Raw genomic sequence first — 26,305 nt, forward strand, 5'->3', positions numbered from 1 at the left:
TTTCCAAAGAAGATATACAGGAACATGAAAAGATGTTCAACATGATTAATTATTAGGGAAATGCAAATCAAAACTATAATGAGATAACACCTTGTGCCCATCAGAATGCCTATTATTAAAAAGACAAGAAATAACAAGTGTAGGAGAGGATGTGGAGAAAAGGGAACCCTCTACACTGCTAGTGGGAATGTGAACTAGTGCAGCCACTACAGAAAAGAGTATGGAGATTTCTCAAAAAATTAAGAAGAGAACTGCCATATTATCCAGCTATGCCACTTCTGGGTATTTATCCAAAGAACAAGAAAACACTAATTCGAAAAGATATATCCACCCCTATGTTCACTGTAGCATTATTTACAATAGCCAAGACTTGGAAACAACGTAAGTGCCCATCAACAGATGAATGGATAAAGATGTGGCATATATATATATATGTATATATACTATATATATGGAATGCTATATATATGGAATATATATATATGGAATACTATATATATGGAATGGAATGCTACAATGGAATACTACTCAACCATAAAAAGTTGAAATCTTGCCATTTGTGACAACAGTGATGGACCTTGAGGGCATTATGTTAAGCAAAATAAGTTAAATGGAGAAAGCCAAATATCATATGATTTTACTCATATGTCGAGGATTAAAAAAAGAAAACCACATAGACACAGAATAGATTGGTGGTTACCAGGGTGCAGGGGGGAAGTGCAAAAGGGGTAGAAGGGCACTTGTGTATGGTGATGGATGGCAATTAGACTTGGGTGGTGAACATGATGTAATCTACACAGAAACTGAAATATGACATTACACTTGAAATTTATATAATGTTATAAACCAATGTTACTGCAATAAAAATTAAAAAAAAAAGAATTGTCAGGTCATTGCCATAAGTGGGGTGGGGAGAGACAGGGACACCAAGGCACCAAAAAAAAAAAAACCGACAATAAACTGAAGGAAGGACAAGAAAAGTAATAAGTACAAAAAGCACAGCCAATAGGTGGCCTTGAGTGTTGGGGCCACCAGCCCCTCTTTATGGGGTGCAGAACACCTTGGTCCTAGGTCCAAAGCCACAGACATGCAGGTGGAAGTCAGTGCAGACAGACAGAGGTCAGAGTAAAGCCAGGATGATAACGTGGTGGGATTGAACTGGATAACTTCCTAAGCCCATTTTTACTCCAAGATACTCTTACATTTGTAACTCCTGAAGGATGTCTTCTGTATCATTCATTCATTCATTCATCAAATGTATACAGAGTGCTTGTTTAATGCCAGCCTTGGCTAGGTGCTGGGAATACAACAGTGAACAAGACTAAGTCCTGCATTCTGTGGGATTCTACCTGGGGAGACAAGCAGCACACAAATGAACATCTGAATGTACGATGTCATGTCAGGTAGTGATAAGTGCTGTGAAGGAAACTAAAGCAGGGCGGGATGGGGGATCGATTTGCATCAGGTCATCAGGGTAGGCCACTCTGCGTAGGTGGCATTTTAGTCGAGATGGGAATGAGGTGTGCAACAGGCCAGGAGAAGAATGCTCCAGACAAAGAAACAGCCAGTGCAAATGCCGGTTACACAGAGCACACGCCCCCTGGCACGCTGGGAAATGCGGCATCCTGTGGAGTAGACGGTACGGAAGGAGAGTAACTGGGCTGACTAAGAATAAATGCTACATCCCTACTACGTAGATGGAGTAATTCTTTATGACTTGTTTTATTTGTCTAGAGTAAATTTAATACACATAAAATTTATATTTTGAATAAAAATCTGTATAACCTGATCTGTAAATTATTGTTATTTTCTCCACTTTCATATTATTAAAAATATGTATTTGTAAGCATGTTACTTGAGAGTTCTGTGGTATAATAGTAATAAGCTCTTCCTCCCTCTCTCAGATACTCAATTTCATCGGCACCAGAAGGTTTGGGATGTTTTTCGGATGAGCAGAGAACCAGGTAATGTTTTCCATTTTAAACTGAACATTTGTATTTGATATTTTGGCAATTTCAAAATTAATAGTATGTTCCTCTTAAATCTCTTCTCTTTCAATATGAGGTGATTATTACTCATATATGGGAAAATGAGAAATATATTTGGTGATGCTGTGTCGGAGGTACCAGCAGCATTTGCGTGATTTGATCATTTTTGCTCTTTGAGGTTACCCAAAATGCTGGCCTTCAGGGTCTTTGCGATGTATTTATTGAAGACGTTGTAGCTCCCTTGATTTTTCTTGATTTTTCTTTTCACTTTGACAGGTGAAGACATTGACCTTTTTGATATGGAACAATTCAAAAGATCATTTAAGAAAATTCTTCAGAGAGCATTAAAAAATGTAAGAATACAGTTTATCTGAATTTCCATGAAATTCTATTTCATGGTATGTATGCACTTAAAATTTGCTACTACCTTGTTTTCTTTATCTGTAAGGATTTCAATTAGTAATATTCCATACTACTCTATTCGATATCAAAGACAAACTCTACTTATGGTAAAAACTTTCATCTCCCCTCACTTCTCAGTTTGGGACCAAATGCTTAAGAAGCACCAGCCAACAGAACTCTAATGATGGAAATGTTCTATTTTTGTGTGGTCCACTACACTAGCTGGTAGCCACATGTGGCCACCGAGCACTTGAATTGTGGCTAGCATGACTGAGGAACTAAAATGTTAATCTTACTTAACTGTGATAAATTTTAGTTAAATAGCCACAGGTGGCTAGTGGCTACGGCGTTGGTCAGTGCAGCTCGAGAACACCCACAGAATCTTCTACTGCCATTCCATTTCCAAAAGCACCACCTCAATATCTTATTGTAGGCTGAGGAGATCATTTTTTTAACAGCCTCCCCTACTTCAGTCTCGTCCCACCTTATCTGCTTCAGTCCTCCTTGCATACAGAGACATGCCCCAAAATCTGTCACAGTCACCATGCTATGGCCGCCCTCTCTAAAACAGTGGTGTTCCCTCTTTCTTCATACAAAAACCCCTCGAACTGTCTTTCCATCTCCCTATGTCATCCTTTGTCCATAACTTCTGTCATAGTGTTTATCCACTTGTCACTGAGCATTTCTCTCATCTCCTGTATAATCACCCTTCCACGTGTGCTTTGAATCCATCTCCTACATCCTCTGAGGGCCTACCTGCTTTCTTTTTCTCTATTCTCTTTCACATTCTTAATCCCTTCCTCTACTGATCCTACTCTACTGCTTGTAAACATGCTGAAGTCCCAGTAAAAGTACATCCATTCCCCCATGCTCATCCTCAAGCTCTGTTCTTTCTACCACAAGACTGTTAGAGGAAGATATGTGTTTCTTGCTCCTGACATGTCCCTTGTGTGGAGAGAGTCCCGCTGGCACAGTGGTGCTGGCCCCTCTTCACCACCCTGCTTCACCTTTCTCTGGCAGGGGCACTGACTTAGCCTGAGTGAGAGCAGTGGCCTGCAGAGGACACCTATTCTAGTCTGTTCCTCCAGGGCCAAGGGAGGTCCCCAGAGTAGTTCTGCCAGCAACCACTGAGGTAATGAGGTAACTGCCTGACTGAGTTTTGGCATCGGGAGGACGGCTGGCCTGCAGACAGGAGCCAGTCACAGTTTCTTGGTACTGTAGGTTATATATGTTGACCGTCCATTTCTTGTGCTCAGGAAGGTCATACTCAGACAATTGCCAGTCGAACCCGCTTGTTCCTGAATCTCTCTCTTCTCGTTGTCTTCTGCCCATCCTATTGTCTCCGACTAATTCTTTTCCTTTGCTTCTGCCCTTTACTGGAGCAGCCCACAAGGTTCTGCACTCAGCCCTCCTCCAATGAGCTTAGGCCACGGGACTTGACTTTGGTGGGACAAGGGAGGGAAGTAGGAGTACCTTAAAGGAGGGAGGATAGAGTATCATTCCTCTTTCAGAAGCTAATGAGTTGTCCCAACACCATTGGTTGATTAATTCATCTTTTTCCACTGGTTTAATTAACATCATTGGATTCTTCCCATTCATTCATACATTTAAGAGTCTATATTCTACTCAGTGATCTGTTTCTTCTCATGCCCTCCTGGATCCACTGCCTGCCTCCTGCGTGTCTTCACCTGCACTCTACACTCCAGCCAAACTGAATTAAACTTCTGTGAGTTCTTAAACTTGCCATAGGCTGTTCCGTCCCCTGGGAACAACCTCCACCACCTGGCCTTTGCACAGCTCATTCCTCCCCATCCTCCTGACCTCCACTTAAAGAGTGCTCCCTCGGAGGGTGCTTCCCTGAACCCCTGGAGTGGTTGTCCCCCTGTCCTGTGTTCCTGTCAACATACTCGTCTCATTTTCTAGTTTAACTGCCAGGCTCCTTGAGAGCAGTGCTCTGACCATCCTACTCCCCACTGACACAGGCGAGCGCTCAAAAAATGGTGGGGAGTAAGTGAATCGGGCACATCCTTTGCAAACTCCCCGTTCCTTTAATCGCTGTCGTTTTTACAATGTTTTAATACCCTGCCCCTCCCCCAGTTACTCTTCTTTATCAAAAATGTCCTGACTGTTCTTCCAGATGAACCTTAGAATCAATTTGTCAGGTTTATAAAACAAAACAAAATCAGCATTTTGATTGGGGGTCCATTTAATTTATAAATTAATTCACAGAATTCTAGCCAAGAGAAGGCATGTCTCTACTTTTTTTTCTCTTTCATGAATATGCACTTTTTTCTACCTTGTTCCTAAGTAATTATTTTTGATTATATTATTTCAAAAATATTCTTACCATGAAATTATGAACTTTGTAGAGATTAAAAGAGAGTCCGTCTGGACTGTGAGTATGGCACATGCAGCTGCTTTTTTTTAAAACAAACAGCCTCATTGGCACAGAATCCCTGGCTGGCTCTCCATAAGTGTTGTGGATATATGGTCTGGACTCTTCTAGAACCAGCCTTTTTATGAAGCTGAACATGACTGCCTAACTCATCTCGAGCAACACTTGTGGCAATGGTCCCACCCAACTGCACCCAAAACGAGAAACCTAGAGAGCTGCTCTCTCGCCTCCAGTTCAGAGTTTGTCCGTGTCCTTCCCTCTCAGTGCCCTCTTCCCGCTTGATGGTCTTTCCTGTCCCTCTTTTAGGCACCAGGAACTTCTGTTCTCTGAACCCCACGCCCCCTTCCCCCACCGTTGAAGGAGAAGAGTCTGAAACACTCCTATTTCCTTCTCTTTTAATGCCCGTGTATTTCGGCTGTTAGATTTCTTCCCATGTTATTATTGCCATGTTCCAAAAGCTTTTGCCTCCTGAAGGAACTTCAGGCAGTCTAGCAGGGGAGGCTAGAGGAACAAAGGAGCTTTTTTATTGGCCACATCCGTCCTGTTTGAAAGGCCAGCTAGAGAGACGTGCCGTGTCCGCTGTAGGTTTTAAATGAGGAGGATGAACAGGTGGAGCTCCTGTGTCTTCTCTGTCCCTTGTCCCCAGCTCCCAGCTGACCCACACGTCCTGACACCTGTTCTCAACTGACTGAGGACTTTCCTTGTCTTCACTTTCCTCCTCATAACTTAACTAGCGACTGGATAACCCCGCTTTCCAAAAGGCTGACGATGGTGCTGTCCTGCCAAGTGGAGTCTCCTGGTGCCCAGGAGTGAAGAGTAACTCACCTGTTCCTCTAGGACAGATGTCTTAACCTTTTTTGTGCCAAGGACTCTTTGACCATTAGTGAAGCTTAGGGACCACTTCTCAGAAGAATGTTTTCAAATGCTATAAAAGAGAATATATAGAATTACAAGGGAAGCCAGTTTTATTAAAATACAGCTATTAAGGTATTAAAATATTAAATTGTGATATACTGATACATATGCTTCTTTATTAACACAAATAATCTTAATGGGTCTAAAAATAGCCAGTTTCAAAGTAGTGATGGGTATAAATAATATTTTTGAGGCATGTGCAACAATTGTAATGTGATAAGATAGTTGGGATTTCTAGGGACAACAGAGTAGCAGGTCCTAAAATTATACTATTTTGTTCCCTACCTTCGCAACTGAAGGAGATGCTAAATTTAAATCAGAAATTAGTACAAATAAAGATGTAATTTTTCCCCCACCAAGTACATAGATGCCCTGAATTCTCACCAAGGTTTTCAGGTTAAGAACTCCTGCCCTTGAACCAACTGAGTAGAGAAGGTTGTGTGAGGGGGCACAGGGAAGACACCTGGAGAGTGATGAGTGGAGCCAGTGGTTCAGAAGAGCCCATCCAGAGCCTTTGAGTGTGTGTGTGCGTGTGCGTGCCTGTGTGTGTGTGGGGGGGGGGGATTAACTGCATATCTTACCAGGTAAAACTATTCAAGATACAATATTCTTGGAAAATTTACAAAGAAAGAGGAGACAAACTGAAATTATGTTTCAATTGTAAAAAGGGAGTACATTTACTCTCCTTTTTCATGCTTGTATATCATGTGGTATAATGATGGTCTGTGCTAAAAATATTAATGTAGTTAAATATGTGGCAATTCTATGTGTTGTAAGTTTCATTTGATTCTTAATACTAAACTTTTTTCTAACATGTTCAGTGGCTTATGGGTTGTGGCCAGTTATTGACAGTTTATAGCCATTAGAGGGTACCCTGGCCAGCAGTATGGTCCCAGCTTAGCCAAACCACTTAGGACCCTTGGTCACCTGGTTAAACTTGAGCAATATTAATCTGAGCTATCCTCTGTGACAAATGCTTTATCCCTGCTATTGCAGGGTGATATCTACTGAGATTGTTTCTTTGGAAAATAATGAAGGTCTATATTTGGGCCCTACCTCTTCAGGTATCTGTGTACCTTCTTTACTCCAAGAATGTGAAATGGAACATCTGAAAGCCATCTGGGCCAGGATTACACTGACTCTGTGGACATCCTTTTCTTTGCCCACTGATTTGTTTTATTTTGTTTTTTGAGGAAGATTAGCCCTGAGCTAATATCTGCTACCAATCCTCGTCTTTTTGCTGAGGAAGACTGGCCCTGAGCTAAGATCCGTGCCCATCTTCCTCTACTTTATATGTGTGACGCCTACCACAGCATGGCTTGACAAGCGGTGCGTAGGTCCACACCCAGAATCCCAACCGGCGAACCCCGGGCCACCAAAGCTGAATGTGCGGACTTAACTGCTGTGCCACCGGGCTGGCCCTATGCCCACTGATTTTTCACCTTTTTGGATTGTAGATCTGTGTGACAATTTTGATAAGTGATACAGCACATCTCTCCAGACAAGTGTACGCTTAGACATGTACACTTGACTGCGCATTCAGTTCAGGAGGCCACAGAGGTCTTTCAACTCTGCAGGAGGCCTCACCTAAATTGTCGTCATTCTAGACTAGAGAGACTACCCAAATGTCTTGAGTGCTACCAGTTTGCTCCCTCTAGTAAAAATGAGCCCTCTGTATACTGCATTCAGTCTTGATTTATACAGGCATTTTTCCTTTTGTAACGTGATGCAGAGGCTATTCAGGATAAGACCCTGTCCTCTTCCATTCAAGTCAGCAGAGGTCCACTGCGTGCCTGTCGGGGCCAAACACTATGCTGCTCACTCAGGGGGAGGTCAGACAGCTCTGCGCCCTCCACGCCCCAGCCTGGGGAGAGTTCCTTGTCTGATGCACTGAGGGAGTTTGGAAATCAGCCAGATAAAGAGTGGCAGAGTCAAAGTAACTGCCTTGGTTGCTAATGCCAGCAGCCACGTAACAGCCTGCTTTTCCTGGAGTCAGATACAAGAGGGAGGAAATAAAGAGACATGGACCAGCCAAGTGTACCCGTCTCTGGTGCCTCCTTCCCAGGTCTCAGCTCCAAGGGGAGGCTGAAGCACGGGGGAGCTAACAATCCAGGAGGGGGCTATAAAATTCCAGACCAACTGGCATTTATATTTAAAGGCTTAGAAAGGTCTATCTTTTATCCGTGAAATGGAAACCAAGGAGCATTTCCTATATTCTTGCCATATAACTTTCCTTTAGAGTAGTTTTTAGCATCTAAGCTAAATGTATAAAAGCATTAGGATTAGCGTATTTTAAGCCCATTACTACATAGAAATCTTACTAATAAACTTTATAGTACATGCTAACTCATTGAATAGTGAAATTCTTTTTATAATGAAAAGGCTTCATTATAAAACAGGTATCATTTGCAAGGCTGCCTTACTTCATAAACTCTTATAGACGGAAGAATATAGTTTTTCAGGACAAGCCTAAGAAATTATTGGAAAAACCCTGACTGTAGGTTTTTAAATGTTTTTTCTTCTAGAAGACTTTGCAAGGCATATATGTGTCTCTACAAAACCACCACAAAAATATTTCACCGAAGATTCCCAAAACACTGTAATGAAAAGTAGGAGAAAAGACTGCTGCCAGATCTTAGCCTGTGTGCAAGATGATAGTGACATCCATCACTCCTAAAAAGCACCTATCATTGGGACCACAATGAAATTTTAATTAGGAAACTTAAATCTTCTTTTAATAAGGTGACAATCAGCTTCAGAGACGCTGAGGAGAATGCCGTATGGATTCGAATTGCCTGGGGATCACAGTATAGAAAGCCAAACCAGTACAGACCTGTTTACGTGGTATATTATTCCCAGACTCCATATGCCTTCACTTCTTCCTCCCAGCTGAGGAGCAATATACCCCTTCTGGGTCAGGTATGGAATCAATTACTATAAGCTATAGTATTTTATTATCCTTATCTCAAAAGATGTGTGTAGGTTTAAACTGCTCAGTAAGCATCTGACATAAAATACCACATGTAACTCTTGATCTCCTAAAATAAGAAGCAAGAAGTATTACTGTATTGCAGGTGGGCACGTGACATAAGCACTGGTTTGGAGCTCTTTGCTAATGTCTTTTACTCTAGAAACATTGCATGCTTAATGTAAATTCAACACAGAAGGCTTTAAAGAGAAACAATCTTTTTTTTTAGAGATTTTTATTTTTTAATTTTTTTTCCTTTTTCTCCCCAAAGCCCCCCAGTACATAGTTGTATGTTCTTAGTTGTGGGTCCTTCTAGTTGTGGCATGTGGGATGCCGCCTCAGCGTGGCTGGATGAGTGGTGCCATGTCCGCACCCAGGTTTCGAACCAACGAAACACTGGGCTGCCTGCAGCGGAGCGCGCGAACTTAACCACTTGGCCACAGGGCTGGCCCCGAGAAACAATCTTTTAAAACTTCATTACCCCTTTTTCCAGTCTCATTCCCCCAAAATAGCTACTGTGGACAGTTTTGCTATTTCTTTTCAGAAGATGTTTTATTATAAAACCAGAGTGGTACATAATGTCTACAATTTGCTTTTCTAATTTAACAGAACATTTCCCTGTGGTTACATATGAATATACCTCACTGCTTTTTCATGACTGCACAGTTTGCCTATCAATGAACGTTGTTTTTGTTTGTAACCATTTTCCCCACATTCTGTACATAAGAAAACTGCTCTAACATAAGAAGGAGCCTCTCTTCAGAGTCTGCTTCTCTTTATGGTTCTGCCTTTGGTATCAAAGGCTTCCTGGCATCTTTCCCCCACAATAAGCCATCCCTAAACTGGCCTGGCGACTACTGCTGCTTCTACCATCAGTTAACATTCACAACTACAGTGGCACCTCATGTTGGTTCCAGAGCTAGCACTTCAGCTGGTTGTAGGTGAGCGTCTCCGCCGTCCTGGCTCCAGCATCTCTGTTGCTAAGTGAGGCACCACTCACTCCAGGGTTGTGGATGCAACGAGCCATAGGATCCCAGTGGGCAGACTTGCTTGTCATTTAAATTCCTTGACTGTTTACTGAAATGGCAGAAAGATTTCTACTGCTGCTGGATTCTATTTCCCTTTAACACTTAATTCAACTTCTTTACCCTTGGGGTCTCTTCCTTCATAATACATAGCAGTCGTTCATCCACTTACAGCTAGGTGAGTCCACCCTGCCACAACTAGTTTAAATGTCACCCCAAAAGCTAATGTTCTTTTCCGTTGTGTGTCTTACGGGAAACTTACTTCTACCCTCTAGCTCCAGGTATATATCTTATTTTATTAATTCTGTTTCAGTTTCCTAATGTGTTCCCTCAGATGATGGAAAGCTTTTATAAATTGCATTTAATATGCAGTTTTCTCTTCAGTATCTGTCCTAAAGCATACATATTTGCATTTTTGTGTGGCAGTGTCACTGTAGTAATAGCTGACTGATACTCTAAAACAGTAACATTTTGAATATTCATTGTTTATTCCTAAGTCTGAACTTAATTTATTATAATTCCTAACTTTAAACAGGATCACTTTTGTAAACATGGTACAAAAGACTTTACATTTATGAGAATCTTTTCTTTCTTTTTAGATTGGCACCTGAGCTAACAACTGTTGCCAATCTTCTTTTTTTTTCTTCTCCCTAAAGCCCCCCAGTACATAGTTGTATATTCTAGCTGTGAGTGTCTCTGGTTGTGCTATGTGGGACGCCGCCTCAGCATGGCCTGATGAGCGGTGCCATGTCCGTGCCCAGGATCCAAACTTATGAAACCCTGGGCCGCCAAAGTGGAGTGCGCGAACTTAACCACTCGGCCACGGGGCCTGCCTCTGCATTTATGAGAATCTTAATGCCATTAGCCACTTTTTTGTTTTCTAAGGTTAATAACAGGTCATGAGATTGAAATTTTTTGGCTTCTTTTCACTCTTGAGTGGAAACTGTTCACTGCAGCTCCTGCATATTACTTTGACAAATATTATAAACACAGGGACGCTAACCCTAATAGTCACTCTAATTTTCATTTCAAGGCACTGACAATTGCTAGCAAACACCATCAGATTATGAAAATGGACCTCAGAAGCCGATATCTGGACTCTCTTAAGGCTATTGTTTTTAAACAGTATAATCAGGTGAGCCGGTCAGTGACTCTCTTTAACTTAAGTTTCCATTTTCTCTTTCACACATGAGTTAGAAGCTGCTGAGCAGGTGGGAAAGTCCGCCTCCAGCAAAAGGAGAGCACTTCAGATATGACTGAAGTGGAGAGAGCTTTCGATTAGTTAAGGTGAAAGGAAACAATAAGTTCTCACTGTCATCTTTTTATAATTGTATTGTTTTATACTGCTCATTAGTCACTGGATTCTATGTTATAGATCCCCATTTCCGAATCAGCCATTCTAATTAGAATTTCTTTTCTCTTTAGAGTAACTCAACACTGTCTTTTGAAGCTCATTATATTATTCTATTGTGCAAGAGAAAAGTAGTATTAACTTTTTGTCCTATCAGTCAAGCAGGTGATACAGGGGTCAGAAGTAAAGAAGAAAGCGCTGGTTTAAGTCCCACCGTTTGTTCATTGGTTAAAATCATTTGAATGCATTGTTTCCCTTTAACGATAAGAAGGGATCTGGCCTCACTCAGGTTCGGGTTTTTTCCCTCTGCATGGCATCTGTATGCGTATATGCTCAGACGCCTGTAGGTGGATTGTTAATGCTGTGTGTACATCTTTGAGCCCTTAGATATGTTATACTTACAGATTTTTTTCTACTTACTGTTCTAAGTAGAAAGCAGTGATGGCTCTCTGCAAGCCACTCTTTAAGGAAGAAAAATCTAACATTAAGAAGTGAGATAATGATTTTCTTCCCTAGCAGCCCCTCCCTCTTTCCCACCACCCTCCCACCAAATTGGTGCCACTGTGTGCTAATGACAGTTGCCTTCCTAGGAGAATTCACGTTGTCAGACATTTAATTGTAAAACAATGGCTTTAGTGGGGGAAAGCGAGAGAAGTGGTTTGAGAGATTGAGACTTACAGTAGGAAAGTTATTCTTCCAAAAGGAGTCTCAGTGAGTTTTTACGGTTATGAAGACAGAGCTATAAAGCTGAAACGATCACGTTGCGAATGCTGCCTTTGCCTCCTCTAGCTTTTGCACTCACCACCTGTACTCCTTCCAGATCCGGTTTTTATGTTAACAAAGTACAGAGCTCCTCAAACAAAACAGCCGTGTTGTTGGCCCCAGCCTGCTATGCCCATATCCTGCTCTAGGAGAAATGCTCAACTCAGCCTGGATATGGCCTCAAATCTCTTTTTGTTGGAAAAAATAAAGATAAGATTTGACATACCTTTATGTACTCAAAACAATATCTATACTTCAAGATGTTAAAATTAGGAAAATACTCATTTTTTTCTTTTTTTTTTTTCTCTAGACCTTTGAAACTCACAACTCTACTACACCTCTACAAGAAAGAAGCCTTGGGCTAGACATAAATAGTACGTATGTTTCAACGTAAAAACTGAAATTTGGAAGTACATTCCTTTTTAGAGTTCTGTCACTTAGTAAAACATTTATGTACTAAGATCCTGATTTAAAACTATTTATTGCTTTCAGAAAAACTGAAAATTAAATTTCTGTTGGAGAAGCTAAGCTACCATAGGTCTCTTTTAGAATTTGCTAGCACGCCATGTAACAATAACAACAAAAACAAAAATTAGCTAATAGTCATTGAGCATTTCTTTTGTGCCAAGCACCATACTAGAGTGTTTATATGTATTATTTTCTTAATCTTCCCAGTATCCCATTAATAAGCTGTATTCATCAGGAAGCTGGGTTTCAGAGAGATTTAGTAACTTGCAAGGCAAAGTCACACAGCTGGGAATTGCAACTGTGTTACTACTCACAGATGACACCATTCTCTCCCTAGAAAACCCAAGAGAGTAGAGTATGAAAGTACTAAAGTGGATCAGAAAGTTCAGAAAGGTGGTGGAGCACAATATAAATTTATAAAAATGAAAATTTTCCTGTCTCTTAGCAGTGATTTGGCACTAAAATGAAATGGTGCAGCCCTTAGGAACTAAACATTTTTGTGACTTTCCAATGGCATAGGAACTGCTGTTGATTTCATGTTAAATAAAGAAAGCAGCATACAAAATTGTGTGTATTTTATAATCCTAGTTTTAAAAATACATATCTTCTTATTAACTAAAAAAAGGACTAGACAGAAACATATTAAAATGTTAATAGTGCTCATCCTAGTGTGGTAGAATTATGGGTGATTTTTATTTCCTTTTTTATCAGCCTGTACTTTCCAACTCTCTACAATAAGAAATTATTACAATCAAGAGAAGAAACAGTAAACATAAATTATACAAGCAAGTTGAAAGGTTAAGAATGAAAGGAGGATACTTTATGGATGAAATATATTCCTAACAGCTGTTTCTTTTGAAATCTTCCATCTATAGTGGATTCAAGGATCATCCATGAAAACAGAATAGAAAAAGAGAGAGTCCAAAGAGTGACTCAAGAAACTTTTGGATACTATCCTCAACCAAGACTAGAATTTGCACAATATAAGGTGGGATGTTGCTATAAACATGAACTACAGGTTATCAGTATTTTTTTAAAAAAACAAAAACCTTAAGTGGAAAACAGTTATAACTGTTTCTTTTTCATTTATCACCTTAATTTTGTATAATTTATGAGTTAAAATAGACTTTTTTATCGTATTTAGTAAGTTCCTCTGTTAGTGAAGGAGACTTCTGGAAATTTTGAATTTGCCTTTTCTTTTTCTTTTTTTTTTTTTGAGGAAGATTAGCCCTGAGCTAACTACTGCCAGTCCTCCTCTTTTTGCTGAGGAAGCCTGGCCCTGAGCTAACATTGTGCCCATCTTCCTGTACTTTATACGTGGGACGCCTACCACAGCATATCGTGCCAAGCGGTGCCATGTCCGCACCCGGGATCCGAACCAGCTAACCCCGGGCCGCCGAGAAGTGGAACGTGCAAACTTAACCGCTGCGCCACTGGGCCAGCCCCTGAATTTGCCTTTTCATTTCATCATACATATTACTGCAGTTATGTATAACTGGCTGTGATCTGTACTTTTGAGGAAAAAAAAATGTAGGTTATATCTTTCTAACCCATCCACACCTGGAACAATACTTTCATGTAGCTGGTGCTCATAAATACTTGTTGAATAAAAGAATGAATAAATAAATCATTACATAGCCCAGTTGGCATCATATGGAGAAAACTAGTAGCCTAGTCAGAACTGCTAACCTAGCTCATTCCAGGAGTTTGCCACTGCCCACCAGGAAGGCCAGGTCAGCGGCAAGCCCACTGCCACCACTAAAAGAATTTAAGGTGTATATCATGATCACTCTAATCTAATACTCATGCTTACACTCATAACACCCTCCTTCCCCACACCCTCCAGTAAAATTCTGCTTTGTCACCCTACAGCTATGGGCCACACCTTAAATCTGCCATTGATCTGCTGCCCACGCCCCACCCTGTTTGGTTTGATTGGTTTTAGTGAGAATAGCTGACTGACACCTTTCCAGTTGGGTCCCCTGAATGGCAGGTTTTGCGAGTTCGAGTTCCTTTAAACAGCTCATACTCTAGGATACTGGTTCTCTAGTCCCTGGAGTGTCATCACAAGCAGGGAATGGGTAAGAAATCCAGATTGTTGGCCCCACCCTAGTCCTCCTGGATCAGGAACTCAGGAGGTGGGACTGGGCCCTCTGTTTTAACAAGCCCTCTCCCTAATTCTGCACACTGAAGTTAGAGAACCACTGATCGAGCACACGTGAGGTTAATCCACAAGCCTTCCCTTTACACACATCTTAGAATAGCTCTTTTCTGTAAGTCACGGTGCATGTTGACTCATACCTGCTACAAATTTTTCCCTACCTTACCTATTTTGAAAAATGTCAAACCTTCAGAAAGCTTACAAGAATATTACAATGAACATCCATTTCCCCTTCACTTCAGTTCACCAGTTGTTAACATTTTGCCGCATTTGCTTTCTTTCTTTCTCTGTTTATTCTGAACCATTTGAGTTAGTTGTAGACAATAATCACCCTCTAAATATTTCAGCATTCTGCCTCTAAATTTTAAGGATCACTTTAAGTAAAAAAATTTGAAATTAGGTACCTACTGCAGTAGTAGCACTTGGATCTTTGGTGATATTAAGGAATTGTTATTTTTTTAGGTTTGGTAGTGGCAAGGAGGTGAAGTTTTTAAAAAGAGTCCTTTTTAGGTCTGTTTTAGATACTTATTGAAATATTCACAGATGGAATACTATGGTGTCTTGGATTTGTTTCAAAATAATCCAGTGGGGGTGGGCAGTAGGTAATGAGAGGTGGGGTAACAGGAAAGAAGACTGGCCGCGAGTTGGTAATTGTTTCTGCTGGGTGATGTGCACATGGGGACTCATTACACTGTGCTCCTTTCTTTGTATATTTGTTTTTCTATTTTATTTTTTATTGACATTATGATAGTTTATAACCTTGTGAAATTTCAGTTGTACATTATTATTTGTCAGTCATATCGTAGGTGCACTCTTTTGTATATTTTTGAAATCTTCCATAAGAAGTTAAAAAGAAATCATGATAGTGACTCAAAAGACACAACATTTTTACATTGAAATGACGAATTACAGAAAATAGCGCTAATTTTCTGTCAAGAATGCAAACTGTGAAGGGCACCTGAGGGTGGAACTGACATGCGAGGTCTCCTCTGTGTCAGGCACTGTGTACACTAGGCATTTTTTGTGTGATACCGTTTAATCTACTGATTGCCGTCTATGTTTACAGTTAGCAAATTAATGGGTCCCGCCCCATTATTCCCTATATTTCTTGATAACAAGAATTAATGAAATGAGTAATCTGATTTCATTATATTTTGCCATTCCAACTGTTATATATAAAAGCCATTTATAAATATATTTGTTGACAGCTTGAAACAAAATTCAAAAGTGACTTAAATGGGGGCATCTTGGCTGAGAGAGAAGAACCCCTCCGGTGCCTAATAAAGTTCTCTAGCCCGCATCTTCTGGAAGCATTGAAAGCCTTAGCACCAGCTGGTGAGTAGTCAGCTTACTTTCCAAGCTATAAGAATGAACATACTATATTCGATCCTCTCCTTGCTGACTAATTACCTCTGAGCTTTCTCGGGGCTCCGTCTGCTATGTCATCTTGCCCTGTTTTGCATATTCTGCTTCCGCACGTAATGGGGGTCCATGATCTACCCTCTAAGGTTGGCCGTTTTTAAACTGACTCACGTCTTTGCCCCTGTGATTATTTTCATTTTCTTTTCTCTCTTTTTAATTTCAGGTATTGCAGATGCACCACTTTCTCCGCTGCTCACTTGCATACCCAACAAGGGAATGAATTATTTTAAAATTAGAGATAAATAAGATGTATGTGGTTTTGTAAGCATAGCAGCTCCTTCACTATATTGCATACACATTCAGTTAATGGCTAGCTGAATAGCTTCTGTCTATAAACTTGTGTTTTAGAAATTAATCCTTAATATTGACATTTTAGAAATGTTCAATGTAATTTTTTGGGACTGATTCTTTCCTCGTCCACAGTGTGTCCCCTCTCCCCCATATCCTGCAAAGCATAGCAGTTGTGGGTCTGTAAGATGTGACAGGATGTCCTTTTTCTCATTCCTGTCTCTCCTTGATCCTGGAGAGGTCTGGTTCCAATTGCTGGTCCCCAGGGATTTTCTCTTAAGCCTTGGATCACGGAAAGAAGCACCAAGAAACTACACCCAACTCAAAACTTTCTAGGAGAATCATAAAATTGGTCCATCCAGAGGGTACAGCTGGGTCCATTAAGTTATTATTGCAGGAAGTAGCATATCAGATGATTCAGTTTTATAAAATAATGGCTTTGTTATAAATATGATATTTTTCATAGTCTGTTTTATCATATGTATAGCATTCAAACTGACCAATATTATACTAATTTGTGAATAAAGATATTTAAAAACTGGTACATCAGTTACTCTTGATGAAAATCCTTCAATGATCATCACTAAATAGCATATCCTTTTATAATAACATTTAAAAATCTAGTCCTTATCTCATTCCACAAAGAATTTGGAATTATAAAACCGTATGTCACAATTATGATAAAATTAAAAGGTGAGGAAGTCTGGGAAAATGAGAGAACAAAAAAGAATATGAGGACAGAATAAAGCTAGGGATAAGATCACCATGTAAGCACGTACGAGTGCCTCTCCAGCTGCTAGAGGAAGATTGAAAATTTGGAGTGGAGTTAGCCAGTGGCCAAAGCAGAGAAGAAAACAGCAATTGTGAATGAAGATATTTAAAAAGTGGTACATCAGGTACTTTTGATGAAAATCAAAAAGAGGCTTAATATACAGATATATAAGGAATCAGAAAAAAAAAGGACTAAACAGTGCTTTACAATGTAATGGTATTGTCTACAGATTGAAGGTATCTTATGTGAAAAATATGTTTTCAGATTTACTTAGCAAATGGTATAGACACTTCAGTGATCTCAGAGCAAGTCACTGGGTCTGCACGGGCTGAATAGTGCTGATTTCCTTGTAGACCATAGTCGTGGCTTAGAACGTCTGTCCCTGTGTGCGCACACACACGGTAGGGGTTTCTGCCTGGTGCCTGAATGCCTGTGTTAGGTCTGCGCAGAGGCCCTGCAGATCCCCAGGATGGTTCCTCACAGGCTCACAGCCCTCCCTGGTGCTAGGCAGGGATGTGCAACTGGACCCTGAAGGAGAAAGACACTAATCGTATAATCCAGGCTATAGAGGCGTCACTTGAGGCTGCATTCTGCGGCCCTCCCAGACAGGCTCCTGCTTAAGGAAATCAGAATACATGGAATTCTCATCTGTTATGTGCTTGATGGTTCAGAGACACAGACTGCATTCAAATGCAGCCTTGGGAACAGATGGAGCAGTAAATGCAGATCCAGGGACCTCTACAGCCAAAGGAATTTACTGCACATTAGGTAGGGTCTCCAAAAATGAATAATGGCCAACATTTACTGAGCACTTACTATGTGACAGGCACTATGTGCTAAGTATTTTAAATGCATTATCTTATTTTCATAACAATCCTATAAGGCAGGCAGCATTCCTAGTCTTATTCTACTGAAGTAAATAACAAAGCGGAGGCTAGTAAGTGGCTGAGCCCACATTAACCCCAGGCAGTTGAACTCCAGAGCCTGCACTCTTAGACACCATGCGGAAAGAAACAATAGCCTGAGGATGCTATCTATCCCACACAGAGATGTGGGTGTTGGGGGGTTTTTTGGCCAACAGCACTTTTTAAATCAGAATTCGTTCCTGTGGTGGGCATAATAATGGCCCCCCTCTTCAAAGATGTCCACATCGGAAACGCTGGGATCTGTAAATATGTGACCTGACAAGGCACAGGGACTTTGAAGATGGGAAGATTATCCTAGATTTCCTGAATGGACCCAGTGTAATCACAAGGGTCCTCAAAAGTAGAAGAGGAATAGAAGAGAGCAGAGGAACATGTGACTACTGAAGAAATCAGAGTGAAGCAACAAAGACTCAGCTCACCGTTACTGACTTTGAAGATGGAGGAAGGGGCCATGAGCCAAGAAATGCAGGCGGCCTCTAAAAGCTGGAAAAGGCAAGTACACATATTCTTCCATGGAGCCTCCAGGAGAAATGCAGCCCCACCGACCCCTCGATCTTAGCCCAGTAGACTCATTTCAGACTTCTGGCCTCTAGAACTGTAAGATAACAAGCCTGTGTTGTTTTAAGTCACTGAAGTTTGTGGTAATTTGTTATCGCAGCGATGGAAAACTAATACAGCTGCAAATATATAAAATTTGGAAGTTTTCATAAAAATCTTAGGAAGTAAATCTAGTGATACTAAAGATGAGCGGCAGCCGCCCCCTTTAAACAAAGGCTGTAGCTCCCATTTTGCTGCAGTCCTCACCCATTTGTCTACTCCTGGTCCCCCTCCTCTATTTACATCACCTACCTAGTTCCTCTGGGTTCTTAGGTTTTGGAACCCTGCCCTGAGATATACTGTCTCCCATATAGTAATTGAATTTCAGCGTTAAAATACAGGCGAGTAATCCAGCCTCCCTAAAATGATTAACCGTCGATTGTAACAATCATTTGTACAATGTGACCTCGGACTAGTTACGTACTTCTCCACGAAATGGGGGGAAACTTATAGTACATGCCCGCTACAGGTGTTTCGAGGACAAAATGAGATAGTCAATGAAAAGCATGTTCCCTGGTGTCTAGCACATGGTAAGCCCTCAACAAACCATAACCGTATTAACATACCATCGCCTCTCCTGCTGCCGAACATCTGGGTTGTTTCTAACCTTTGGGAAGTAAAGTTCCTAAACGCATTACCTTTTTTTCTATCCAATAATTGTCCGAGGTCAAGTTCCTAGGAAGGCGAAGAATGGATCGGATGGCTGGACCAGCGCCTTCTGCCTGTTGGCAGGAAGCCACGTGAAGTTTTGCAACCCGGCTGCCTCACTGGCGGCGGCTCCCGCAGTCGCGCCCTCCACGGCCGCCAGGGGGCGCCGCGGCCGTCCGGGCGCCGCCGGATGCTAATGAGCCGGGCGGCCCCGCCCCCTGCCGGAAGTGGCTGCGGCGGGAGGCGGGACCTGCGAGCTCGGCCCGGCTGCCGTGCGGGAGCCATGGCGGCCTCTGAGGCGGCGGCGGCGGGGCCCGCGGCTCTGGCCTCGGGTGTCCCGGCCGTCCCGGCGGCCGCGAGGGGAGCCGCCGCCGCCTCGGGCCCGTGGGGGCCCCCGGGCCGGCTGAGGGGCAGCCGGCCGCGGCCCGCAGCGGCCGGGCAGCCGGCGGCGGGGGCGGCGGCGCCGGCCCGGGAGCTGATCCAGCCGTCGGTGAGCGAGCTGTCGCGGGCCGTGCGCACCAACATCCTGTGCACCGTGCGCGGCTGCGGCAAGATCCTGCCCAACAGCCCCGCGCTCAACATGCACCTGGTCAAGAGCCACCGCCTGCAGGTGAGCCCGCGCGGCGCCGCGTCCAGCCCCGGCCGCCTCGGCGCGGCTTCCGAGGACACGGGCCGGGCCGCAGGGGGTCGCCGGCCGGGGACTGCGGGGCCGGCGCGTGTCCAGGCGCAGTCGCCGAGAGCACGGGGTCCGCGGCGCGGCTGTCAGGCGGGACCGGCCGAAGCCCGCCGGCGTCGCACACGCGCGTCCCTCGTCCTGCAGCGGCGTCGTAGGAGCCTCGGCTCCGGTCGATGGGCCCAGTTCGCCCCCGATCGCGCCGGGAGGCAGACCCGGGCTCTGCGCCTGCAGCCCGGCCTCCCCGCCGCGGTCCCGCCTCGAGGCCTTGCGGTCCAGCCCGCTGGGTGAAAGGGCGCCGCAGGGCCGGCCAGGCGCCGTCCGCGCAGGTGTCACCGTGCCGGGAAGCCAGCGGCGCTCGGGCGGGCAGCCGAGGGGACGTTTCTGCCGTGGGTCTTGTCTCCGAGGGGACACGGTGTGCTAACATGACACTGGTCCGAACATCCCGTGCAGCTTGTGTGAAGTGCCCATCCCTGGACAGCTTAAGAAAAGCCAGACGTCCAGCACACCCCCGCCAAGACCTATTCAGGCCTCGTCTCCCAGTCCTTACAATAGGAAGTTTCCTTCCACCACTTCTGAGTCTTTCTGTGCCAACGGTGACGTAATTCCAAAGCGTGTCGCGAAAGCACTTTGGTGGACACTAGCTTCGACGGTGTGAGCTGCTTCAGGAGCGAGTTGAAGTCGCCCGGCGCGGCGCGTGTCCCGCGCATCCTCCGGGTGGGTGCATCCTCCGGGTGGGTGCATCCTCCGGGTGCATCCTCCTGGGAGACTTGCTTAGAGTCGGGCTCTCACAAGGGTTTCACAGCAGAAAGTTTGAGCTGAGGGTGGCTAGGAGGGCAGACGGGTCGCCCGGGAAGGGCAGTCCCCTTCCAGCCCCGCCTGGACGAGACGCGGCAGCGTTCCGCTGAGGATTCCCCAGCCCGATCCGGAGATGTCCGCGGAGGTGGGCTGAGCAGGACCCTGCGGGCGTCTGCCGTCTTCCTCCGAATAGTTCTGATTTTCTTCCAGGACCCGAGTGCAGTAACTCTGGGAATAGTCTTCAATCTCCTGTTTCCTCTTTCATACTGAATTTTAACTGAATCCTTCCTTTTCTTATCCGTATTTTATCTTGAGTGGGTGAACTGTCTATCTGTAGGAATTCCACCCCCTGATCCCTTGGTTCTCTCTAGCGGGTGTAGGACAGCCATCACTCCCTTCTCTGTCCTCCCCTGAGCCACAGACAGCTCTGAGCACAGATGAAGCTGTCAGTCTGCCCGGGCCCCTCCTTGTGTTGGCCTGAACAGTTTATACTGTTCTTTTCCCTGGAGTTGCTGTCTGGAGCTCTCTGTCTCAGGACTTTGTGAAGCATCTGTAAGCATAAAGATACCATTTACTCGACAGGACTAGTTTGATAGTAGACAGTAGGTTTATTTCGAATTAGGTTTTTAAAATATGTGAAGTTCGGGAATTCCGAAGATCCTGATAAAATATAATAAGCCTGAGAAGGAGGAATATGTTTAAAGCAGACACAAATGTTGGCAGACAGATCTTGTGTTGGACCTCAGCGTTTCAGGGTATCAGTGTCCTCCCTTCCCTCGAGTTAATGGTGTGAAGGCATGCTTCCAGTTCTAGTCATTTTTCGGATTTCTCTTGCCTGAAGACAGCATGATGTGCTCAAGATCCCTTTCTGAACTGAAAACGTTAACCATGAAGAAATGGACTCTCTTGAGTTTCCTTCCTAGGTCACTGGGGAGCCCTGTTTCAGCAGGAATTAAAGAAACCTCACCCAGAACCGTCGTTATTCTTTTCTTGTCAGACAGGCTCACTTTCCTGCTTTGTTCTGCCGTTCTAACCTGGTGGCCTGTACTCCCTGAGCATCTGCTGTCTTGGTGGAAAGGGAGTTCATTTTCTTTAGTGAAGGTGGCATATGTGACAAAGTAGTGTGTCTCTATGGTGGGGGGGCAGTATGGTGAATCTGTACTCTCCATCTGGATCCCGAGTAGAAGGCTCTTGACTTCAAACATTACTCTTGACACTTGATGTTCTCCAAGTATTGGAAAGACGGAGGGAGGAGGAAGAGGCCTGGGGACACGAGCAGACTAGGAGCTCCCTGTGGTTTTGAAAGCCGTCTGTGTTTAGACCAGAGACTCCACTACCAGTGGAGCGCACGCCTACTTTCTGCCCGTGAGCTAGTCTGAGTCTCTCTGCTCGGCAGATTTGCATAATACTCAGTGGAATATTTCGTTCTCTTGGTTACAGATACTTGCATAATTCTAGTTTCTTTCCTGGTTTTTATTTTTTCTAGATGATGATCATCTTTATTCCCTTCCCCATTTGTTGCTGTATGGTTCTTATTTTATTCTAATCTTTCTGAACAAGATACCCCGTTTCCAACCAAATATTCCCTTCTTAACGTAAATGATTAAAAAACTCTTCCAAAGGATAATGGGTAAGAGTGGGGATTAAACTGTAAGGGTTTGGGTACATACTGCTTTTTGGCTTTGTGTAGGTTCTTAAGGTAGATGTCTGTATTCCATATCCTGTAAGGAAGTCTGGAAATACTGTATCCTAGGCTGGCCTTGCCCACAGAGAAATCCATGAAAAATGAAAGCTGGTGATTCAGGGAGAGGAAGAATAGGAGTAAATGGACATTTCTTGATTGTTAGAGATTCTTTTATTCCTCATGTTTGAAAGCAGTGAAGGGGACACGTGGGCCCTTAAGTAACCTCTTATCCAGCAACATTTATGTTTTTGAAACATAGCTTAGAAGATTTTGTATTATTTTTAGTCCAGGGGATTGCTTTTAATGATTTGCCGGGAAGTTTGTTTAAAAAGCAAAGGAAAAGAAATGTTCCAAGTTGCTTTAGACCATATTGTACAAGAGCTTCTAATTTTAAATTTAGAGTAAGTAGTCAACAAAGCGAAGTAGTTTTCTTCTTGGGTGCTTTCGGTGAACACAGTCAGGCGCTAGAGGAGCTGTAATGCCTTTTTTCCCATTTTTGCCATGATTCTTACAATCCTTTCCTTTTCCTCTCTCTTCTTCAATTTTGTCCTTCCTCTTACTTTTCTCTTCTTCTGTATCTTTGCTTTTTTCCATCTTGTTTTCGATTGTTTCCTCTCATAGGTTCTTTTTCACTCTTTTACTTAAAATGTTTCATAAACATTTTATGAAGTTTTTTTTTTATTTTAAAATGTTTTGTAAACAGCTACCCCAAAAAAGTAGAACGAACACGAAGTATTTTTCGTGTATATTTTTTGTGATTATGCACACAAAAGATAAAGTACAAACAGTCTGTCAAATTTTATTCTTGGATGTACATAGAACTTCCGAACAAAACATCACTTTCCCACTGCAGTTCCTGTTTTTTGTGCCATCACCATTTCTTATCTGCCCTGTTCTCTTCTCAGCCAGCCTACCCTTTGAGCCTTATTGTCTCAGGACAAGAATGGGAAGAAGGCCCAGGAACTGGCGTGGGGTGGTGGGGATGGGGAGGGCTGAGGAGTTGGCCCTCGGAAAGCAGGAAAGTGCACAGTGTCAGATTGTTGCCATGCCTGTAACAACAGCAACAAGGAGATTGTTGTTGTCCAGGGTGGCTGTCTTTAGTGTCTCGTCCGGGTGCATGATATAGTTTTGGCTTAGACTGCTGCTTGAACATGTTCAGTATAATGCCACAATTTTTATTGACCATTTACTCCATTCACAATATTCAGAAATGCAATAGAAGATACAAATATATTCCTCCCCTTGAAAAGGTCTGGGGAATTTTAAGTAGTTCCATTAGATATAACAGAGAAACAACAGAAGAGAAAGGTAGTTTGAACCCTTGTATATGGCAGGGGACTTTGAATGTCCCAGGCTAGGGAAATTTGGACTGGAGTAGTATTGGGGTGCCACTGAAAGCGTTCGAGTGAGTAACGACATGATCAGAGCTATACTTTAGAAAGACGAATCTGGCAAAGGGTGAATGAAAAAGAGATTGAAAGTCTAGGAATTAGTTAAGAGGTTAATGACAGAGTCCGGAGAGTCAGGAGGACTTGAACTAATGATGCCAGCAGTGAGAAAGGAAAGGCGAGCAAGTGGTAGAAGACACTTAAAAAGAGAAGTCACCGTTCTAATTGCGAAAACTCAGACGCAGCCAAGATGTCCTTCAGGAGGTGAATGGATGAATAAACTGTGGCACATCCAGACCATGAAGTATTATTGAGCACTAAAAAGAAATGAGCTATCAAGCCATGAAGAGACTTGGAGGAGATTTAGATGCAATTTAAGTGAAAGAAGCCAATCTGAAAAGGCTACACACTGTATGATTCCAACTGTATGACATCCTGGAAGAGGCAAAACTGTGGAGACAGTAGAAAGATTGGTGGTTGCCAGGGCTTAAGGGGAAGGATGTTCTGAGTAGGTGGAGCCCAGAGGATTTTTAGGGCAGTGAAAATACTCTGTATGATACTCGAACGTTGGATACATGTCATTCTCCATCTGTCGAAACCCATAGAATGTACAACAGCAAGAGTGAACTCGAATATCAGCTGTGGACTTTGGGTGGTAATGATGTGTCAGTGTAGGTTTTATCAGTTGTAACAGATGTACCACTTTGGTGGGGGATGTTAGAAGTGGAACAGGCTGTACATGTTTGGAGATGGGGTATATGGGAACTCTCTGTACTTTTCACTCAGTTTTGCTGTGAACCTAAAACTTCTCTTAAAACATACGGTTTCTTAATTTTGTAAAAAGTGAACAGGTATATGAGAACTTGATAGGGAGTTGTTTTGTTGGGTTTTTCTAAGATTGGCACCTCAGCTAACATCTGTGGCCGATCTTCTTTTTCCTTCTTCTCCCCAAAGCCCCCAGTCCGTAGTTGTGTATTCTAGCTGTGGGTCTTCCTGGCTGTGCTATGTGGGACGCTACCTCATCGTGGCCTGACGAGCGGTGCCATGTCCTCGCCCAGGATCCGAACCTGAGAAACCCTGGGCTGCTGAAGCAGAGCATGTGATCTTAACCACTCGGCCATGGGGCCAGCATCGTGATAGGGAGTTTGAAAAGGGATAATAAAAAGGATTGCTAAGCAGAACTGAGGATGTATCAGAAGCGAGCGTGAATTTTGTTGTGACCCTGCAGGCAGAGTTTATGTAACATTGGATAGCCTAGAACATAAAAGGGGGCCATTTCTGGCATATAACTAAAGAGGCGTTTGATAATGGTTAAGTCAATGAAGGATTTTACAATCTTCCTTAATATTCTCCCCACATTTCATTTTCTCTTGCTAATAACACTAGGTGGAAAAAATATAAGTTACTTAAAAGTATTTCATTACAAAAAACACTAGGGGGCCGGCCCAGTTGTATAGTAGTTAAGTTTATGTGCTCTGCTTCAGCAGCTGGGGGTTCACAAGTTCAGATCCCAGGCGTGGCCCTACGCACCACTTGTCAGGCCATGCTGTGGCAGCATCCCATATATAAAGTAGAGGAAGGTGGGCACAGATGTTAGCCCAGGGCCGCTCTTCCTCAGCAAAAAGAGGAGGATTGGCGGCAGATGTTAGCTCAGGGCAAATCTTCCTTAAAAAAAATAATAAAATTTAAAAAATTTAAAAAACACTAGATGAATTGGTGAATGAGATGAGTTTGGTGATGAGAGGCAGTGTCAATTGTCATTAAAGCTAGAAGATTCAAAAGCAGATTTCAATCAGACATTCACAAAGACAATATTTAATGTAAAGTACTAGTTTAGCTTAGCTTATTGGCATTAAGTTGGTTGGCAAAAAGCAAAAGAAGAAACAAAAATCTCCATAGCAGATAACTAATAGCTGTAATAACTGAGTAGCTATGCGATAAGCACTGTTCTAAACCCCGGACGTTATTTACCAGGTCCTCACAAGAACCCTGACGTAGATCCTATTACGATGCCTACTTTACGGATAAGGAAACCAAGACAGTTCATTTTCCCAAGGTCACGGGAAAGTGGCAAGGTGGAGAGTTCAAACTGGCAGTCCATATTCCAGAACCCATGGTTTAACCACTAGACCACCGTTCTTAAGCTAAGTTACACATTGGGTTCATCCAGGGAGATTTTAAAACCAAACACGTGGATCCCTAATCCCTACTCAAAACTAATTATATCAGAATACCTGAGGATGGGCCCAGGCATAGGTATTTTTTTTTTAAGTGCCTCAAGTGATTTTCATAGGCTGCCAGGGTTGAGAACCACTGCCCTACACTGGACTGCCTTTGTAAAAATGCTCCGCGTTTAGTGTGCAATTGTTCTCTTTAAGCGTGAAGACAATACCAAGAGGTGTATAAAGCAGTCTTTACCCTTAAGAAATTTAGTTAGGAAGCCAGCCCCAACGGCCTAGTAGTTAAAGTTCAGCACACTCCACTTTGGCGGCCCGGGTTCAGTTCTCAAGCAGAGAACCACACCACTCGTCTGTCAGTAGCCGTGCTCTTGCACTGCTCACATAGAAGAACTAAAAGGACTTACAACTAGGATATACAACTATGTACTGGGGCTTTGGGGAGGAGAGTAAATAAATACTGATTAACAGAGTTATTTGCTTTTCTTATGGGAAAA

General features: G+C 43.0%; 2 protein-coding genes and 1 long non-coding RNA gene across 8 annotated transcripts in view; 2 read left to right on the forward strand and 1 right to left on the reverse strand.

Moving 5' to 3' along the window:
• Nucleotides 1–16,689, forward strand: part of CENPN (centromere protein N) — a 25,508-nt gene extending 8,819 nt beyond the window's left edge. For 2 of the 4 annotated variants that reach the window (XM_001501920.5, XM_005608445.4), the window contains exons 4-11: nucleotides 1,905–1,964; nucleotides 2,265–2,341; nucleotides 8,443–8,619; nucleotides 10,727–10,828; nucleotides 12,117–12,180; nucleotides 13,150–13,262; nucleotides 15,644–15,770; nucleotides 16,021–16,689. In XM_001501920.5, the coding sequence (XP_001501970.2) occupies nucleotides 1,905–1,964; nucleotides 2,265–2,341; nucleotides 8,443–8,619; nucleotides 10,727–10,828; nucleotides 12,117–12,180; nucleotides 13,150–13,262; nucleotides 15,644–15,770; nucleotides 16,021–16,103 (803 nt within the window). In that variant the 3' untranslated portion in view covers nucleotides 16,104–16,689. The remainder of the gene's footprint in view (nucleotides 1–1,904; nucleotides 1,965–2,264; nucleotides 2,342–8,442; nucleotides 8,620–10,726; nucleotides 10,829–12,116; nucleotides 12,181–13,149; nucleotides 13,263–15,643; nucleotides 15,771–16,020) is intronic. The other 2 variants (XM_070262094.1, XM_014738424.3) reach the window with 1 other exon arrangement.
• LOC111772801 (uncharacterized) lies at nucleotides 1,699–19,391 on the reverse strand. The gene is made up of 3 exons (XR_002806859.2): nucleotides 19,079–19,391; nucleotides 5,611–5,710; nucleotides 1,699–2,278 (listed from the first exon to the last, which is right to left on the reverse strand). It is a non-coding gene; the product is annotated as an uncharacterized lncRNA (long non-coding RNA).
• Nucleotides 19,322–26,305, forward strand: part of ATMIN (ATM interactor) — a 28,690-nt gene continuing 21,706 nt past the window's right edge. For 2 of the 3 annotated variants that reach the window (XM_070262090.1, XM_023637370.2), the window contains exon 1: nucleotides 19,322–19,698. In XM_070262090.1, coding sequence (XP_070118191.1) covers nucleotides 19,372–19,698 — 327 coding nt within the window. In that variant the 5' untranslated portion in view covers nucleotides 19,322–19,371. The remainder of the gene's footprint in view (nucleotides 19,699–26,305) is intronic. The other variant, XM_023637367.2, reaches the window with a different exon arrangement.

This window comes from Equus caballus, chromosome 3 (genome assembly GCF_041296265.1).
Source record: "Equus caballus isolate H_3958 breed thoroughbred chromosome 3, TB-T2T, whole genome shotgun sequence".
Taxonomy (NCBI): domain Eukaryota; kingdom Metazoa; phylum Chordata; class Mammalia; order Perissodactyla; family Equidae; genus Equus; species Equus caballus.